A 15,122-nucleotide genomic window follows, 5' to 3' on the forward strand; every position below is an offset into this window, starting at 1 on the left:
CTGCATCTGAAGATACAAACTCCTAACAAGTGTTGAAACCTGTGATCCCAGCACTCAGGAGGCTGAGAGACAGGAGGGTCGCCCATTTAGTTCAAAGCCGGCCCGGCCTACATAGTAAGTTTGAGACCTGCCTGAACTACATAGCAAGACCTTGTCTCAAAAAGCAAAAAAAAAAAAAAAAGTTGAAACTGAGCACATGCTCAAGTAGCTGTGGATAACTCATGAAGACATTTGAGCTAAATTTTCTACTCCAGGAAGTCACCCATCTTACAGCCAAGTGAGATACACAAAATTAAGATGCACAAGGCCACTCAGCCACATAGCCATGAGGTGTTCACAGTGCTCTTACTAAAAAGCAGAGTTCTTACTAAGAGAAAGGGTGCCAGTTAGTACATTGAGCCTGCAAGTGAAGTGGGACTCTCCCTGTCTTCTTACCTGGCTGTTAATTTTAAGTGCAGGAACGGTGCTCCATTCATTCTTACACTCCTAACAGCAAACTGCTGGCCCACAGACCAGCCTGAAATGTTTGACCTACAGCCTACATAGCTCCTTCCTAAGCTCCTTATTCTATATCTATTGGTGCCAATTTCTTACAGAAGCACCTCAGAAATTCAGGGTAATAAATAAGGGAAAACCTTAGGAAGACAAAAGAGACACTGCCAAATGCGGAATTGCTAAAGATATGATGTAAGATAAATGTATTACCAGCAAGAAGACTGACAAGTGAACAGTAACTCCCAGACTTGTTACTAGCACTTCAAAGGACTACACACATCCAGAGTGACCCTGTTACAGTCTGTATATCTAAATGTCCCCTCAAAGTCTCCTAAACTCATAACTGGGGCTCTAGGGAGTGACTGGATCACAGGGGCATGATACTATGGATTAGTCCACGGATGAGTTTAATGTGTTGGGAGGTGAAGCTTGGTTGGAGGTGGGTCATTGGAGGCGGGTCATGGAGGCATGGCCTGGAAAGGTGTTATTTCCCTTTTTTTTTTTTTGTACCAGGGATTAAACTTAGGACCTTGCGCCTGCAAGGCAGGCGCGATGCCACTGAGCTGAAGACCCAGCCCTATTATTTCCCTCTCTTGGTCACTCTGCTGTCCACACCATGCCATGAGCTCTTTCTCCTCTGCCATGCCACCCTGCCTTGGAGCCAGATGACTATGGACTGAAACCTCTACAAACATGAGCCAAAATAAATCTTTCCCCCTTTAAGTTTTGGGTGTTAGGTATTGTGTCTCTTTTCTTGTGGCAGAGCAGAATGTCAAGAAGGGGGAAGTAACACAAAAGATGGAAACATCACCTGAGTCAACAAAGGCTTTCACAGGATGTCCATTCACTTTGCAGTTAATATAAAGCATCACCACTTGGCCAAAGCTTTCAGGAGCCTCTTCCATAGCTATTGTCATGTTTTCCTCAATGTTTTGTTGCCTGTAACAAAACAAAACCAGGTGCACTAAAAGCACTATTTCCAGGAAGACCAATCTGTTGTGATCTCACAATATTAAAAACAGATTTGTACATCTTTTGCCCTAACTAGAGCAACTGAGTCATGGGATGGAAATTAAGTGTTCTGTCCCGCCAACAGGTGACTTAGTAGGAAGTGGTGAGATCACAGTTAATAGAAAAATCTAAAGGCCTAAGAATTATCCTCATTTAAGACAATTAAAGTCCCTTCATAAACTCAGAAATAGGAAAATAAACTACAGTGCATGATCATAGCTGTTTTTATCCTGTAGAATGTTAAGAGTTTCATGAATGCTTCAATTTTAACTGAGGATTTACTGGGTATTGAAAAACATTTCCTATGCCCAGTCCATTAAAAACTCTGGAAAGAAGATATATAGGTATTTTCATGCTGCCACTGCACCATCTGCTTCCTCTTCATGAACAGGTTTTCCAATGTGTAAAATAGGGTAATACACTCCCAGCAGAGGGTGCTAGAAGGTACACAGCATGCAAGGCAACATAAGAGAAGAGGCTCCAAAAATGCACCAGCTGGGCACAGGTCTATCATCCCAGCTCCTGGGGAAAGAAAGGAAGGGGCCACAAGTTTAAAGCCAGTCTGGGCAAGTTAGTGAAATCTCATCTCGAAACAAAAAAATAAAAGGGTCTGGATGTAGCTCAGGGGCAGAGAGCTTGCCTACATGCATGAAGCCCTGGGTTCCATCCCTCAGGCTGCCAAAAATGTGCATCTCTGACATTTAAAAGCACACATGAGTCATAGTGCACTGGACCCATCAAATCCTTTCTTTAAAAATGTAATGTAACTCTCACATGAGTAAACTAGCATAGCAAACAGCTGTAGCTTACTCCACCATTTCACATCTTCATTCCAAATGGCCTTGTAAAAATATTGCCAAGTGCTGCCATCTTCATGAAAACCAGGTCAGTGGCTGGACAACTTACCTGACAAATGAGACGGTAACAGAACAGGGTCCAAGATGTGAGGCAAACCACAGTGTGAACCAGGGAGCCCAACATCTGTTTGTATAAATGGATATTATGGGAACATAGCAACACCATGCACTCACACCAGCCAACTGTATACGGCGGCTTTCACATGGCAGTGGCAGAGGTGAAGGCGAGCAACAGAGCTCGTGTGGCTTACGAAGCCTGAAATATTTACTCTCTGGCCCTTTAAAATGTCCACTGATCCTTGCTCTAAACTATATGCCTGTCCTTTTTGTAATACTCAAGCTCAATTGAACTGATGGCTTAATCAGCTGTTCTGTAATAAAATATTAAACTTTCCAAAAGGTAAAAGGCACCCTTGTTTAATTTAGTTGGGCAAACAGGAAAACTGTTATACTTCAGTGTACACACGTCCTGCATAATCGCTGGTGTGCCATGCCACATAAAACCTCAATAGGCAACTGATAGTTACACATCTTTTATTCCACTGCACATTATTAAACTGAGATATATTCTAAAATTAATTGTGTACCCTAATCTGGCATTGACTGCAACCCAAATTTTGCAACTCAAAAAGAAAAAAAAAAATTCCTCTCAGATAACATCAGTTACTTTGGCTATTCTGGGCTGTGTATCTCTTCAGAGACATAAAGTTTCTCCTCTACCTTATATTTCTATTTTGAGACAGGGTCTTACTAAACTGTGCAGGTGGGACTTAATTTGTAACCCTGCCTCAGCCTCATCCCTGTAATCCCGCGCGTTGGGACTGTGGGTGTGTGCCACAACGTCTGGCTAAACTTTCTCCTTTATAAGCATGGGCTGGAGTGCTGCTCAGTGGAAGAGAGCTTGCCTGGGACTGGGGATTTAGCTCAGTGGACCCACACCTGCCCTGCAAGCACAAGGTCCTGAGTTCAATCCCCGTTACTGGAAAAAAAAACAAAAAAGAAAAAAGAGAGAGAGCTTGCCTGGTATGCATGAGAGACTGGCTCCATCCTCAGAACAGGAAAAAAGCACGTATTACTAAGTTTCCTTCACCCCACCTCCCAAGAAGAAACAGGAGTCACCTGGATGCGCTCCATTTTGATTCTAGTTTTCCAGCAGCTCAGTGTTACAATCTGTTATGAGACCTTCCCACCTCTACTGCTGCCTGGGTTGAGCACAACTTGTTTGTTTGTAGACAGGGTCTCATACTATGTCGTAAAGACTGGTCTTTCTGCCTCAGCTTCCCGTGTTAGGATTATAGGCAGGCGCCACTATGCCTGGCTCTGAAAACAATTACTCTTGAAACTTAGGTCAGTTCTCCCTTCAAGCTGCAACACGGTCTAGCAGGAAGAACACAAATATTTTCCTATTTCTCTGTGTAGATCTAACTAGTGAGATGTTTCTCAGATACTCATCAATATCTGATACCATTAATGGGACCACTTAATCAACAAGAAAATGAGGGTTGTTGACTTATTCTGGCACACAATTTACATTTCTTTGATTTCAAATGTAGCCTGAGAATTAAGAAAAAACAACTATTTAACTTCCAAGGTAATAGTGTAGTATGACCGAGTCAGGCTTCAGTTAAGTAACCAAAGATGATGACAAGCCCCTAAAAGCCCTTATCTTAATTCACTTTAAAGGGAGTATTGTCTTTGTTCTTTTTTTTGGAGATAGGGTCTTGCTAGGGTCTCACTATGTAGTTCAGGCTGACCTTGAGGTCTTGAACTCACTATGTAACCCAGGCTGGCCTTGAACTCTCAGTGATCCTCCTGCCTCAGCCTCCCAACTGCTGGGATTATAGGCATGCACCACCATGCCCAGACACCTTTTTCTTAAACTAAGACGTTCACAATTAGCAACAAAAACTAAACAGGAGAGAGGGGAGTAACTGTCCTTTTATTTGAACAGCATCTGGTTTGTGACTGACTGGGCCATGGCAGGCAGTAACACTGTTATCCTTGCTTAGGTGAAGATTCTGATTCACCAGATTGGGTGCAGGGCCCAAGTGTCTGCAATTTAAAAAGCTTCTCATAGCTTCAAAGCAGTGGCAGTTAAGGACCACTACATTACAGAACAGAAGGAGGAAGACAGGCTTGGGCCTACAAGGCTCTAACTGTGCAGCTGTCTCTGTAATCCAATCATCATCAAGCCCTGGATTTAACCAAGACTCCTACAACAAGTCCAAAAAGATAACCAGCCTAGCATCTCACCAGATGGGGCTTCGGCTCAGTCCCAGGGTCCTCTACTTGGAGCTGCTTTAATGATGCTCTGCTAGTTGGGAATCTTCAGAAAGTTTTACAAGAAAAGAAATTCATTAAGCCAGGCATCTGTACCCTTGCACGCTGGGTCAAAATGTGTGGAAAATGGAAGACAAGAGAATTAGCTAAAGACTGAGGTTATTACCTCAACTCTGAAACAGGGACAACACCTACACACAGGTGTCTATCTAATGCCACATGACCTGCACTTTGGGAAACCTGGATGTTCTCAGGCTTGATCTTTAGGTGAATGGATCATTACCTGATATCCTCTTCTATCTTTGCCTGAGCTTCAAGATCAAAGGGGTCAGCAGAAAAGAGACGGATCCTTTCTTGCTCTCTCCGGGCTCGGTCCTGCTGCTGCTCTACCAGGACTCTGGAAAATCTCTCTATAAAATAAGGGAGGAAAATCTTCAACTCCACTCTATTTTCTTTTTCTTTCTTTCTTTTGATACACAGTCCCACTATGTGATTCAGGCTGGTCTTCAACTTGCAGTGATCCTGCCTCAGCCTCCTAAGTGCTGCGATTATGTGCATGCCTCACCATGCCTAGGTATTTTCACTCTCAGTTCTGTTCCACACCAAGAATTTCCCAAATATAGCCATAAAAGATGAGGCAAGAAAGCTTAAAAATTGTTTAAAACAAATACTTATATCCCATTCCCATTTCAATAGTATTGAAAGGCAATACTATTTCTTGATTTAAGTTCAGTACAAAGAAACTTTATTCGTAAAACTCTTTTATTCTTATAAGAAGTTGCCCATTGTATTATTTCCACTCAGATAACAACATTCCAGTTTAAATCAGCGAGGAACATCTATTTGTGGGCCAGATAAAGGTCTCCACTTCCCCCCTCCCCACTGTCCCCATTATCTTATTAGCTAGGAACAAAACAGTACTATGTAATCCTCTTTTTATTGTAGCTTCGTTTCTTTTATAACACTCTCTGCCTTAAACCAGATGAAGTAAGTGTAAATCATTGTTAATCTAATAATACTTCGTGTGTTCTGGTGGAAAATAGGAAAATTAGCAAAGAGAAAATAGTCTATGATGTATATGCCAAAAAGTCTACTTTCCTTAAATGGTGGCACATTTAAATGCATAAACTTAAAGATGCCGCCACCATGCTCTGTGGCCATTACATATGCTGACATAAGAAAATAAAGCAAGATAAAAGTCATTTCAACCCAAGATAACAAGTAAATGCGTAGACCTAAAAATGGAGTGAAAACAGCCTGACCAAAGAATACAGACTCTATGATTCCATACTTCAAGTTAAAAAACACGCAAAACCAATCTACACTGATCATCAGAACAGCGGCAGCCTATGCGGCAGGAGACGGAGTGGAAGAAAACACAAGGGGACCTTCTGGGATGAGAAAACATGATCTACATCTTGATTGGGGTTACAAGAGTTTGTCAAAACTCAATGAATTGAATACTTAAAATCTGTGTACTTCTCTGTAAGTATAGGGAACAACAGTCAAATGCTGGGCATGGCGGCACATGCCTATAATCATTGTTATTTGGAAGGCTGAGGCAGAAAGACTGCCAAGTTCAAGGGTGGCCTGGGGAATTTAGTGAGACCTTGTCTTAAAAATGAAAATAAAAGAAAATAAAAAAGGGCTTGGAATGCAACTCAGTGGAAGAATGGCTGCCTGGCAGGTATAAGGCCCTGGGTTCCATTCCTAGTGCCAGAGGTGGGAAAAAGTCAACTGGAGAAAGAGTTAAGTGTCTGTATGGTTTAAAAATTTAAGCTGCACATGGGCCGGGGATTTAGCTCAGTGGTTCCACCACCTGCCCTGCAAGCTTAAGGACTTCAGTTCGATCCCTGGTACAAAAAAAAAAAAAAAAAATTAAGCTGCACAGCTTCATAATGCCAAGAGCGAAATGGAAGAAATGTACAGAAAGCCTTTTAACTACAGAAAGCTAAAAGTAAACAATCTTTTTAATAAAAGAATGACTGTAGGGGGCCAGAGATGTAGCTCAGTGGCACCACACCTGTTGGAAAGCATAAGGTCCCAAGTTCAATCCCTGCTAATGAGAGAGACAGACAAAGAGACAGAGAGAGACAGACAGACAAACAGATTCCAATACAGCTCCAAACAAACTGCTGCCAGCAACCTTGTTGCCACCTAAACTTAGGGTACTTCTACCCACATGGGCTTCCAGTTGGCCACACAGGCTGATGGCGCTGCAGATGTACTCTGGAACCACCTGGGATCAGCAGGCATGCTAGTGGGCTTTAAATGAGGATCTACGTCAGTAATGGCAAATCTTTTAGAGCTTTCAAGGATAACAGCCTACTGTGGCACATGTGCCATAGGGTTTGCCATTACTGATCTAAGTGAACAGGTCAAAATATCAAAACCTGGCTCATATGCTGCTAAAAATAATGAGAAAAAAAGTAAACAAAAGGGGCCTGTCTAGATAGGTTTGAGTTCTAGAATCCTATCACTGTTGCCAGTTACCCCAGCCTTTGACGTGTACGCTGATTACCTCTCACAGACACATAACAGATGTGTTCGACAAATCACGAGACAGTGTTCTGAATGTGCCACAAGCTGGAGTGTCTGTATTCGGTGTGACACAGCCACTTCACCCCAGAGTGCCTGACAGCCTCCCAAATGTATAAGCTTACCAAGATCTCCACTGAGCAGGGCTTCTGCCAGGGGTGGGTTGCGCTCCTTCAGCAAGGACAGCTCATGTGGGTTGGCCAGCAGCATGTCTCGGAGCAGGGCTGGGTTGTCCAAGCCCTGAGGAGAGGATGCTATTTCTCCAGGAGATGAGTGGGGCTGCTGTGCGCCTGCTGCCTGGCGCTGGCAGGGACTGGACGTGCCAGGCACAGCTATGCTGCTGAAGTCTATCCGGGGTAAGTCTGTGTGGGGGTATCAATCAAGTTTACTTAGATGACTCCATGAAAACAGGTGCTGAAGAAACAGAACACTTGCTCATAGATGGTATGTAACAGTAGCAAATGGCAACCTTAGAACACCCAATGCCTTTCCCCTCAGGAAGACTTTGAATAGAAAGATGGCAATCTGTGAGGTCACAGATAGGAAAGAAAGATGTGACAGGCAATTATAGAACCCCAAATTTTATGTGCTACGGTTTTTATCAAGCACGTTCCTCAAAGGCCTCAAGCACTCACAGGCTCACAGGCAGGGCTTAAGAGGACTGGACATGGGGTGCTACAACTGATTTCCCTTAGCAAGTGGGGCCTGGCTGGGAGAGGCAGGTGACTAGGGGCATGGCCTGGAAACGTGTATCTCCCCCCAACCAGGCTCCTCTTCTCTCTCTGTTTGCCCGCCGCCAGGAGCAGCTTTGCTCTGCCAGCCCTTCCACCTGCTGCTTCTGCGCTGCACTGTGACTGTGAGTCAAAATAAACCTCTCCTGTAAGTTGTGGGTGTTGGTATTCGTCTCAGTGACAGGAAAGTGACTAAGACATCTGGGCTTATAGAATAACCCAGAGCAGATATTAAAGGCATTTTTAACACACGAAATCACATAATTATGGATGGTGCTCTTGGAAAAATCCTAGTCTTGGGCCGGGGATTTAGCTCAGTGGTTTCACCGCCTGCCGTGCAAGTGCAAGGACCTGAGTTTGATCCCCAGTACCCAAAAAACCCCCCAAAATCCTAGTCTGATTTGATATATGCTTCAAAGAGCGTTGACTCTTGGGGTAAAGAGTACTACCCATATCAAGTGAACACAAACACTGGGTGTTAAATCCTGCAAGTCTGTGCTACACACATCAGTTTGGGGAGGGTTTTCTTGGTTTTGTTTTAGACAGGGTCTTGCTATGTAGTTCAGTTGGCCTTGAACTCACTCTGTAGTCCATGCTGGCTGTGAACTCGAGGCAGTTCTCCTGCCTCAGCCTCCTGAATGCTGGGATTACAGGTGTGTGCCGCCACGCCCTGGGGAGTTCTTAATAGCTCTTTGAATTTATACTTTTAGCCATGTACCAGAGGCTAATTTTTTTTAAGGCCCAGGGAGTTAGGAGGTATAACTATTTTACAGGAGAGAAAAACCAAGAAAAAGGACTGGCACAGGCTCTGTCTTGAGTGCACCAGCAGCCATCACAGATTTAGAGTCAATAACTCCCAGCCAGGTTCTACATTCTAGGCTGAGCCGACCTTATTAAACACAGAAAGCAAAGTATGGGAGTACTAATCCCCCTTTCAAGGACTAACACACTGCATGGCTCCATCTTTGTGGGATGCCCACACAGGAAAATACACAGAGAGAGCGCAGACTTGAACTTAGAGGGTAACAGGGAAGGAGTGCTAATGAGCAATGGTAATGAAAATGAACTAAAATTAATCGTGATGATGGTTGGACAACTCTGAATATACTAAAAACCACTGAATTACACCCTTAAAATGGTAAGTAGTATGGTATGTGAATTATACCTCAATAAAGCTGTTAGAAAAAATAAAGCTGTTACAGAAAGAAAAATAAACAAGTAGAGCCACGGTAAGGGGACACATCTGAGTAAATTACACATTTTTCCAACCCCCCAAAATATAATTAATAATCAAACCTGTCCCAAGTCTGGGACCATTCAGAGGCCTTTGGACCTCAGATACAAAAAGGGAATGCTCAAACTCAGCTGCAAGGTTTCGGCCTTACAACTTACAGCGTGGGCTCAACCAGCCATGTGTTTATGCCGACTGCAGCTGGCAGCCAGTGTGTACCTGCAGAGGGGGGGGGGACGGACTAGACAGCACCCAGATGGCAAGAGGGTGAGGTGACGGCACCCTCCACAAGGTCCTTCATCTATCAGCTACCAAACACACATGGGTGGCGCCTTCCCTGCAAGTCAAATCTAATCTCCACGCCAAGACACAGCATCTTCAGAGTCCACTCACTTCAGAATAATTTTGAACACGTTTTTACTTTATAAACCAGAACCTTCCTGACAACTGATAGGTTGCCTTGTCCACATAGGGACAGCACAGGAAAAAAGCAACGACTTTCTAGTACTAACAACGTCACCAAACTAACCAAAGGAAGACTTGCTTTTTACTGACTGGCATATTTGAACCATTGCTCTTCCTGAAATTCAGCAGTTGCCTCAGGGACCAATGCAATCCAGATCTGAGGGAGCCAGGGCCTGATGTCTTATATTGCTCCAGTTTCAGACTCAATGGAAGCACTGTGCTTCAAGCTTAAGTTGGTTATCACCCCAGACACCTATCATTTGTTACCATAAACTTTAAAACAGATGACCTAGAGAGAAGACTACAGGCTGAGCACTGTGGTACACAGCTAGTCTGGAGGCTGAGGCAGGAGGGTTGCAACCTTGAGGTCAGTCTGGGAAGCTTAGCAAAATCTTGTCTCAAAATTTAAAAAAAAATTTTTTTAAAGGGCAGAGATGTGCTCAATGGCAGAGTGCTTATATAACATGCATGAGGCCCTGGGTTCAACCCCTAGTACTACAAAAGAAAATAACTATAATTCTACCAGAATATGGGATGCAGCAGTAAAAACTAATACATTTCATCAAGTTTTTCCACATCAAGATCTCATAAACTTTTTGTAGCCTGTGAATCTGAGCACCTAAAGAAAGCTATGGATCCTCTCACCATCAAATGCACTTACACATCCACACCATTCTACAAATTACTTCAGGAACACAGAAACCTCTTAAATCCAAATGCAGACTCCTGACTATAAACACCTACTCTGGATGGAGCATCCAAGTTAAGTAAGATTCATTTTACACAATTAACAGCTGGTAGGGAAGAACCAGACCTAGTTGGTCCAGCTGCTTAAGATTTAGTTTGTTGTAATGAAAAATGGATCAAATTCTAATTCTTGTGCCTTCACTTACTAGCTGTGTAACTTTTTCTTTTCTTTTTAAAGACAGAATCGAACAGTGTAGTCCAGGGTGGCCTTGAACTCATGATCCTCCTGCCTCAGCTTCTCAAGTGCTGGGACTACAGCTGTGTAACTCTGACGATCATTTAAAATCTGAACTTCATCTGTTAATGAAAAAATAACTGTAAGGTGGGATCTCTTCCCCCACAACCAAGTTATCAAATCACGTGAAATGTGGGTACAAGTGTCTGGCTTACTAACAATGCTCCCCAATGGCAGGCTGCTGATAGAAATCACAGGCTTATGCAGTCTCGAGTCCTTCCCTGGGATAAAGATTATATAATCATCACTGATAACAACAAAGGCTATCATTTACTGAGGGCAGCTATGTACTGGAAGTTTCACGTCTATTATTTCCACTTCAGCTCTAGGATCTGACACCTATCTTATGGAAGAGGAAAAGATTTAGAGAAGTCAAATAACTTGCCAAAGGTTCCACAGCAGGCAGAGGCTGAGGCAGGTTCTGTGTCCTGGTGCTCTGAACCCCAAACCAATCTAAAACTCAGAACCATACACTCTGCTACCTATGGGGTTTGTGCTGGGGCTGCTAAACGTTAGGTTATGTCTTACTTGGAAACTGCACTGCAGGTCGAGGGTCTGCATTCTCCTTCTGTCGTAAGATCACCACGTCCCCATCTTTCAAGCCATAAGAAGCCAGTGATCTGTGGTTGTCTGTGAGAGGTCTTTCAGCATAGACAAGCTACAACAAGAAAAGATGTAATAGCATAAAGCACTGAGAGTAACATGATACAAAGTAGGATGACAGTTTCCCACCTCATCAGATAATGCCACTTATTCTTCACACTCCACTAGACCCCCATCATACTAGAAGGGAATGCCAACTCCTTCTTATGCCCTACCAGGCCCAAGCAATTTGACCCCTGGCTCCCTATGACCTCTTGTCTTGCCATGATAGCTGTTCCTCAATAAAGAAGAAATCAACTCCCCTCAGGACTCTTTCACTTGTTACTTTTATCTGAGTAATATCCTGTCTCCTATCTCTCTCTTTTTTTTTTTAGGTCTCTTTAGATCTCTTCAGAACCTTTACCTCATAGCCTATTTAAAATTTATCCTAGGGCCAGGGATTTAGCTCAGTGGTTCCACTGCCTGCCTTGCAAGCCAAGGACCTGAGTTCGATCCCCAGTACCAAAAAAAAAAATTTACCCTCACCATGGGCTGGGGATATAGCTCATGGTAGAGCACTTAACTAGAATGTCTGAGGCTCTAAGTTTGACCCTTAGCACTGCAAAAAATAAATGCAGAGCAGGGTGTGGTGGTGCTTGCCTGTAATTCCAGCATTTGGGGGGGCTAGGGCAGGAAAACTGCCAGGAGTTCGAGGACAGCTTGGGCTACCTAGCAAGACCCAATCTCAAAAAAGAAGAAAACAAGTACCCTCACTTAATACACACTATATTTGCTTGTTTATTGTCTTTCTATTCTACTAACATGGAAGCTACTTGGGAACAATGACCTTCTTTCATTTACCATAACACAAATGCTTAGGACAGGGCCTGTTAAATATTGATGCTCACATACTTGAGTCAAGGATGAATGGGGTAGATGTGGTGGTGTACACCTGTAATTCCAGCCACTCAGGAGGCTAAAGAAGGGATATTGCTAAGTTCAAGAACAGCCTGCACTATAGAGCAAGACCCTGCCTCAAAAAAATAAAAACAAAGGGCTGGAGATTTAGCTCAGTGGTGCCGCCTGCTGTGCAAGCGCAAGGACCTGAGTTCGATCCCTGGGTACCAAAAAAAAAAAAAAAACTAAAACAAACAAACACACAAAAACCCCCCAAAAGGGTGAAGGAATTTACAGAAATAGGTGCATATCTCCAATGATAAATGTCATTATATTGTACACCTAAAATGTGGCAATAAAAGGATATATATAAAAATTTTACAGAAATAGTAGATATAATTTTAGATTTAATTCTGAGCTAGGAGGCAAGTTATTCTGAGTACACTAACTACTATTAAATAACATGTTCACTTTTAAGTGAGCTTGTACATTGGCAGGTTTAAATGGTTTCCAAATACCAACTTTCCCACCTTCTCATTCTCTTTCACTAATCCCAACGTTTTATCTCTTATGTTTATGAGGGGAAAATAAGTGAAAGAAATTCAGAAAAGAACAATTAAGCATAAATGGAAAAAAAAGTTCAGGGATATACTACTAATAAATATTTTTATAATGTGTGGCCAAACACTGAAGCAAACCTGTGAGCACAAAAATAACAATGTGTTGTGAAAGGGCAAGAATACAACACACACAAGCATACAATTTTACCATAAATGAAGATAAAACTTGCCCTAATTACCATTTACTCCACTGAGGCACTGAAAGGCCTATGAAAGGTTTTCCTCCTAAAGATTTGCTTGACACTGGGCCACATGCAAACTGAGGAATGGGAGCCCTGTCCCAACCCTGCCAATAATTAATGGAGTGGGGCTGCCACTCAGCTGGGTCAGGCCTCACAGTTCTTGTTTGTCAGGCAAGCAGTGGGGGCTACATAATCATGGCAGCTATTACGCCACGATGTTCCCTGACCTGTCCTCAGAGCTCCCTGAGTAAGGTTACCTGACACCAAAACAAAATACAGCATCCAAACTGGAAAGACAAGGGATTCTGTCATACCTGCTTGCAGAATTTGTGTTGACATGAGCAAAAGGACCAACCTTCAAAAACAGAATCATTCTGGGGATGAGCAGAAAATTGATTTGTAGAACCTGCAGGTCCAATTATACTTCACAAGTTTTACACAAGACTAGAAAAAGTATTCTAAGTTCTCACCTTCAACTTGCAGAGTTAAGACATCAACAGCCTCCCATCATCACTCGAGCATCCCATTCACACTCTTATGTAAGCACATATCTCAGGGTAAAAATACACCCGCACTAACACAGATTTTTGGCAATATAACTAAGAGTCGTATTAGAACCTGTGGGAATGCAGGGAAAAACAGTCATAAATCACAAGTGGCAAAAGTCACGGGATGCAGTGTACACCGAGCAGGGAGAGGCATGCCTAGAGAAATGCCCGGGAAACAGGCTGTACAAGACACCAGCAACACTGTGAAAGCCACCAAAATCAATTCCCCTCACCTGTAACTTCCCAGTTCAGAAATGCATCAGCACACTTACAGAAAAATCAGTTCCAGGGGCGGAGACATGCCACGTAAGTGTATGCATGAGAAAAAAGATTACTTACAACGAGTCAAACTCAGGAGAATCAGAATGATTGTAGGAGCTGAGAATGTATGCAGCTCAGTGGTAGAGCACTTGCCTAGCATGCAAGGAGGCCCTGGGTTCCAACCCCAGCACTACCACAACTGGAACAAAACAAAAAGCCAAGAAAGGGCTTATCTGCAAGACCACTGACTGAATGCTTTTCGGGTGGACATATATGGAAAGCCAGATTAAAATGGCAGTCAGCGGGGCCGGGGAATTAGCTCAGTGGTTCCGCTGCCTCGCAAGTGCAAGGTCCTGAGTTCGATCTCTGGTACCAAAAAAAAAAGGCAGTCACCTACCACTGAGTGAGCTTCTACCACACTAGTATCAAGCTGGGTTCTCCTTTTTTGGGGGGGGGGGGGCGGCTACCGTGGATTGAACTCGGGTCCTTGCGCTTGTGCAGCAGGTGGCAAAACCACTGAGCTACGTCCCTGGCATCAAGCTGAGTTCTCAGTCTCCACTTAACTCTCATATCCTGCCATTAAAGTCTCAAAATCACTTCAGGCATTATTTGTCCCACTTTATGAACTGGGCACAGATATGTACAAAGGTTACGGCTATGAAGAAGAGAACAAAAACCAGAGATGGTGGTGCGCACCTGTGATTTCAGCACTCTGGGATGTTGAGGAAGGAGGACTGGAAGTTCAAACCCAGCCCGGGCAAATTTGTGGAGGATCTGCCTCTAAATAAATAAATAAATAGGGTTGGGGATGTAGTTTAGTGCCCAGGTGCTGGGTTCAATCTCTACTACCACCCCCCCCCAAAAAAAGAGAGAACTGAGACTGAAACCACATCTGCATGACACTGAAGCCCATACTCTTCTCTAGTACCACAAACAAATTCCCCAAACTTAACCCCTAGTGGCCAGGTGACTCAGCCTGTGACCTGAACAACAGCTACTAAGTCATTCATTACTACTAGGGACCTACACCCAGGAGGAAGACCGAAATGCTGTCCTTGCTCTGAACAGGAAGAAGCCCTGGGGCAGGGGGATGTGACTCAGCGGTAGAGCACTGGCTCGCTGGACTCCAGTTACACTATCACACATTACTCCGTCACTGTTTAGGTGCCACATTTCCTCAACAGCACTATCATCTAACAATGAAAGTGTAACATCCAGATACAGCAGTCACTAACATCAAGTATGTGTATGAACTACAGAATACTGCTTTCTGTCCTGGTTTCCTGAAACCACCAGATAATAAATAACCTGGATGACAGCCAGGCGTGGTGGTGGCACACCTGTAATCCCAGCACTCGGGAGGCTGAGGCAGGATTGTGGCAAGTTCAAGGCCAGTCTGGGTTATGTAATGAGTCCAAGGCCAGCCTGAACTACATATACAT

General features: G+C 43.6%; 1 protein-coding gene across 7 annotated transcripts in view; it reads right to left on the minus strand.

Moving 5' to 3' along the window:
• Ddi2 (DDI proteasomal shuttling factor 2) overlaps window positions 1-15,122 on the minus strand; it is a 51,153-nt gene that overhangs the window by 26,319 nt on the left and 9,712 nt on the right. For 3 of the 7 annotated variants that reach the window (XM_004850331.4, XM_004850329.4, XM_087215115.1), the window contains exons 2-5: window positions 11,119-11,248; window positions 7,307-7,543; window positions 4,927-5,053; window positions 1,307-1,434 (exon numbers count right to left, since the gene is read on the minus strand). In XM_004850331.4, coding sequence (XP_004850388.1) covers window positions 1,307-1,434; window positions 4,927-5,053; window positions 7,307-7,391 — 340 coding nt within the window. In that variant the 5' untranslated portion in view covers window positions 7,392-7,543; window positions 11,119-11,248. Of the gene's footprint in view, window positions 1-1,306; window positions 1,435-4,926; window positions 5,054-7,306; window positions 7,544-11,118; window positions 11,249-14,376; window positions 14,461-15,122 lie in introns of those variants that run through there. The other 4 variants (XM_013074252.3, XM_021262846.2, XM_087215116.1 and 1 more) reach the window with 3 other exon arrangements.

The sequence above is a fragment of the Heterocephalus glaber genome, unplaced genomic scaffold (assembly GCF_053883595.1).
Source record: "Heterocephalus glaber isolate CG9 unplaced genomic scaffold, H.glaber_assembly_v1.0 deba00001452, whole genome shotgun sequence".
NCBI classification, from domain to species: Eukaryota; Metazoa; Chordata; class Mammalia; order Rodentia; family Bathyergidae; genus Heterocephalus; species Heterocephalus glaber.